The following is a 3,565-nucleotide window of genomic DNA, read 5'->3' as shown; positions in this document are numbered from 1 at the left end:
AGCCACCTCCGCACACGCGTGGCGGGAGCACGTGTAGGCTGCGCCGCACTGGGTTTGTCAAGAGAGAGGAGTTTATTCTCTCGAGCTGTCAATCCGTCATTCCCAGAGGCTCCCCGCCTTCCCTCCACATCCGCCTCCCCCTCGCTGCCACTGCTCCCAGATGTGCGCAGCGCCAGGGATGCAGGCAGCAGCTCCCAAACCTTGCCAAGAGAACCGCAGCATCTCCCAGAGCTCGCCAGGCTGACCCCAAAACATTCCAACTCTTGGTGCTGTTCCAATCCAGGCTTTCAGTTTGGATTGACCTGTCATTTCCATGCAGTTGGAGCAAGAGATTTGCTGTAGGGGTTCTTTTGAGTTGTGGGTTACAGGGCCTTGAGCAACCTGCTCTAGTGGAAGGTGTCCCTGCCCACTGGATGAGCTTTAAGGTCCTTTCCAACCCAGTCCAGTCTGGCATTTTATGACTATTGGCTGAAAATCTGCCAGGAAGATGTCATGCTCTCCTAAGGAGCGGGATTCACAGGTCAGCTGGGTCCTTGCGCTCTCCTGAGCATCTACTGCTGCAAGGCAGAGTAAACCCAGCTTGTCTGCTGTGTCCAGCTCACATTCGGAGGTGAGTTGGAGGATGTTGGTCCCTGACAGCGTGTAACAGCATCTCTAACAGTCCCTTCTCTGTCTCAGCTCAGCCAAGCCCCTGCCATTCAGGAGGGAGCATCTAAACATGTCCCCTCCTCATAGGGGAACCTCTCCCTCCTCCCAGCCCTCCTTCCCTGTGGGTCATTGTGGGTGCTGCTGGGGACCACTGGCTGAGCAGCAATTTGGGCTCGTGACCGCAGGACGAGAGCTGGAGCGTGTTGTCAGGGCTCCCAGTCCTGCAGCCTTCCTGCAGGTTTCCTAAATCCCACTTCTCATCGGATTCCTTCATTAAAGGCAGATTAGATCAGCTGGTGTTTCTTTCACTACAAAGTAATTTGTCATTTCCATTTCATGGGCCCATCTGATAAATAATGGCTTGAAATAATGTAATTCCATGTGCCCTTGGTCACACCGAGTGTGTGCTGGGCTTCTGCTCCCTGCTTCCGAAGGAATGGAGACCTGCCTGGAGGAATGGAGACCAAAGCCACCAGATCATCCTCATTTCACTGACATACAGGCAAAGTGATGAATGCAGTGGTGAGGGCTAAGTGTGGATCATCCAGCTTTCATCCACCTCTGTGCTTGAGCCCCATCTCCATCCTGGCTGTGCCCTGGTGTCCAGCCTCTCCGTTGATACCACCACATGAGAAGCCCTCACAGAGGAGTCACCCAGGACCGAATCTCTAAGGAGGTGCTGGTGCTTAATTCCCACATGGTCCAAAGCTTTTTGTCTGTCAAGAAGTGGGAGCTGAACCTGCATCTTGTTGCTGGGCAGTGAGCAGGGCCAGAGGGGACGTGATGGGACCTCTCTGCTGCCCTGGTTGCTGGTGCTGTTTGGGTAGTTGGGAGCTGGGGTCCCTAAGCCCAGATGCTTGTTGTTTGCTGGAGAAGGCAAAGCGGAGTGAGAGACCCCCCCGAGATCAGCTCCCCCTCCCCACATCTCCCTGTGCCAGGGAAGGATGGTTGCTCTCAGTGTGTGATGAGGCTGAGAAGTGCCAACCAGCAGGAACATGTGGCACTGCCTCATCTCTTTGCTTGTCAGACCAACCCCAAACCGCTGATAGGGACAGTGAAGGTGGTAATAACACCTATGGGATCAATTGTGCTGGGGACCTGAGGAGGTGTGTGCTGGATCTGACCCAGGGGAGCAAGATTTTTGTGCCAAAGCTTGTTTGGATGAGGATTGAGCAGCCTTGACAGCATCAGGGTATTTATCCCATCTTCAGAATAAGCCTCTCTGCTGGGGTGTCTCAAAGTGGGTCAGTAAGAGCCTCACAGATCTCACTGCTCTGCTGCCTCAGCCACCCCAACCAGCATAGCACAAACACCTACTTCAGCAGTAACTCATACCCCCTCCTAGGGTTTAGCTTGCATCCAGCACATTCCTGACTTTTAACGGAGATACAGATGGATTCCTGCTCCCATCCTTGCCCTGAGCTTGGCTATGGCAGGGAGTGCAGCTACAGCAGGCTCCATCAGTGATGGGAATGCTCACTGGGGTCCTGGGTGTCTCAGGAGCCATCCCTAGGTGAGGTCCCTCTGCCTTGTCAGCATATGAGGGGGTTTTTCCCTCCTGAAATAGCAGCTCTGCAACTTTCAGTGAGGTACTTGGCTCTTTTCCCTGAGGAAGCCCCAAGTCCCCTGGGCTGTGGGCTATGGAGCAGTGATGCCAGACACCTACTGTCACCGCAGCACTGATTTACCTCCAGTTTCAGAGGAGAAACCATGTGCACGGATAACTCGGGAGTGATCACATCTTAAATTTATGTCCCTCTCCTTAACCTCTTCCATAAGCCTTGCTTTGATCAGAAACCCTGCTGGCGTTCCTCCAAGCTCTGGAGGAAGTCTGGAATAAACCCCAAAGACAAGAGCTATGCAAGTCCCCAGAGCCGCCTCCATAGCTCCCCTGGCTGGGGTTTCCACTCTGCCTCCATGGAGCACTGCCTTGATATTGAAAATGAGGATGTTTTCACGAGGCTGTTGGGAAGTTTATGCATCCAAACTGGCATCTGACTTCGCTCTGCACAAGGGCTTCCCGTTGGGATGGTGGAAATGCCTTTTCTGATGGTCAATAAGCACCTAAAGAGTGTGCAACCCTCAGAGAGGTCCTAACTCAGTCATTTTCTCCTCTACGACCTTGTCCAGCTCAACCCCTTTCTTGTCTTGCAGGACGTGGGCTCTCTCATGCCTTGCCTCACTCTTCCACCCTGCTAAAACCTCCTTCCGAAGGATGGCAGCCGCCTCATTCCGCTATGGCATGACCATCACCGGGGCCGTGCTGCTGGTGACGGGGACGCTGTGCTTCGCCTGGTGGAGCGATGGGGAGGTGGGATCATCAGCCAGCACCGGTGCTCACCTCCTGCCTCCCCGGGAGGCCGAGGCCGTTCCCAGCTCCTCCTCCAGCGCCCTGCTCCGCTCCATCAGCTTCTTCTGCTGCGGCATCGGCGGCATCCTGCTCCTCTTCGGGCTCCTCTGGTCTGTGAAAGCCAACGCCAGGGTGGTGTCCCGGCGCTACCAGTACCATTTCCCCAGGGACCTGCAGTACTTCACCGCGGAGCCTCCGGAGAAGTGGAACTGCAGGTGGGTCCCTGCATGGTGGTGGTGGGAAGAAGTTGAGGATGAGTTTGACCTAGCACTGCCACCTACCAAAGCCACGGTGCTGCAGTAACACCCCTGTGCTGCAGGATGTTGCACAGACCTCGTTCTGGGCTCTTCTCCCACGAGCAGATGCTCTTGGGGTGATGGTTTTAAACTAAAGGAGGGGAGTTTATGCTGGACGTTCTTTACAATGAGGGTGGTAAAACACTGACACAGGTTGCCCAGAGATGTGGTGGATGTACCATCCCTGGAGACATTCAAGGCCAGGCTGGACATGGGTCTGAGGAACCTGATCTAGTTGATGATGCCCCTGCTCATTGCAGAGGGGTTTGAC

At 54.8% G+C, this 3,565-nt stretch overlaps 1 protein-coding gene across 1 annotated transcript in view; it reads left to right on the top strand.

The window, feature by feature from the left end:
• Positions 1–2,814: 2,814 nt before the first annotated feature.
• The window catches only part of TMEM61 (transmembrane protein 61), a gene marked incomplete at its 3' end in the record, with an annotated part of 2,945 nt that continues 2,194 nt past the window's right edge, over positions 2,815–3,565 (top strand). Inside the window, exon 1 of the mRNA XM_010020994.1 lies at positions 2,815–3,213. Within this exon, the coding sequence (XP_010019296.1) occupies positions 2,864–3,213 (350 nt within the window). The remainder of the gene's footprint in view (positions 3,214–3,565) is intronic.

This window comes from Nestor notabilis, unplaced genomic scaffold, assembly GCF_000696875.1.
Source record: "Nestor notabilis isolate BGI_N333 unplaced genomic scaffold, ASM69687v1 scaffold21410, whole genome shotgun sequence".
NCBI lineage: Eukaryota > Metazoa > Chordata > Aves > Psittaciformes > Psittacidae > Nestor > Nestor notabilis.
Note: the sequence above shows the minus strand (reverse complement) of the source record. Positions and strands in the feature narration are given on the sequence as shown.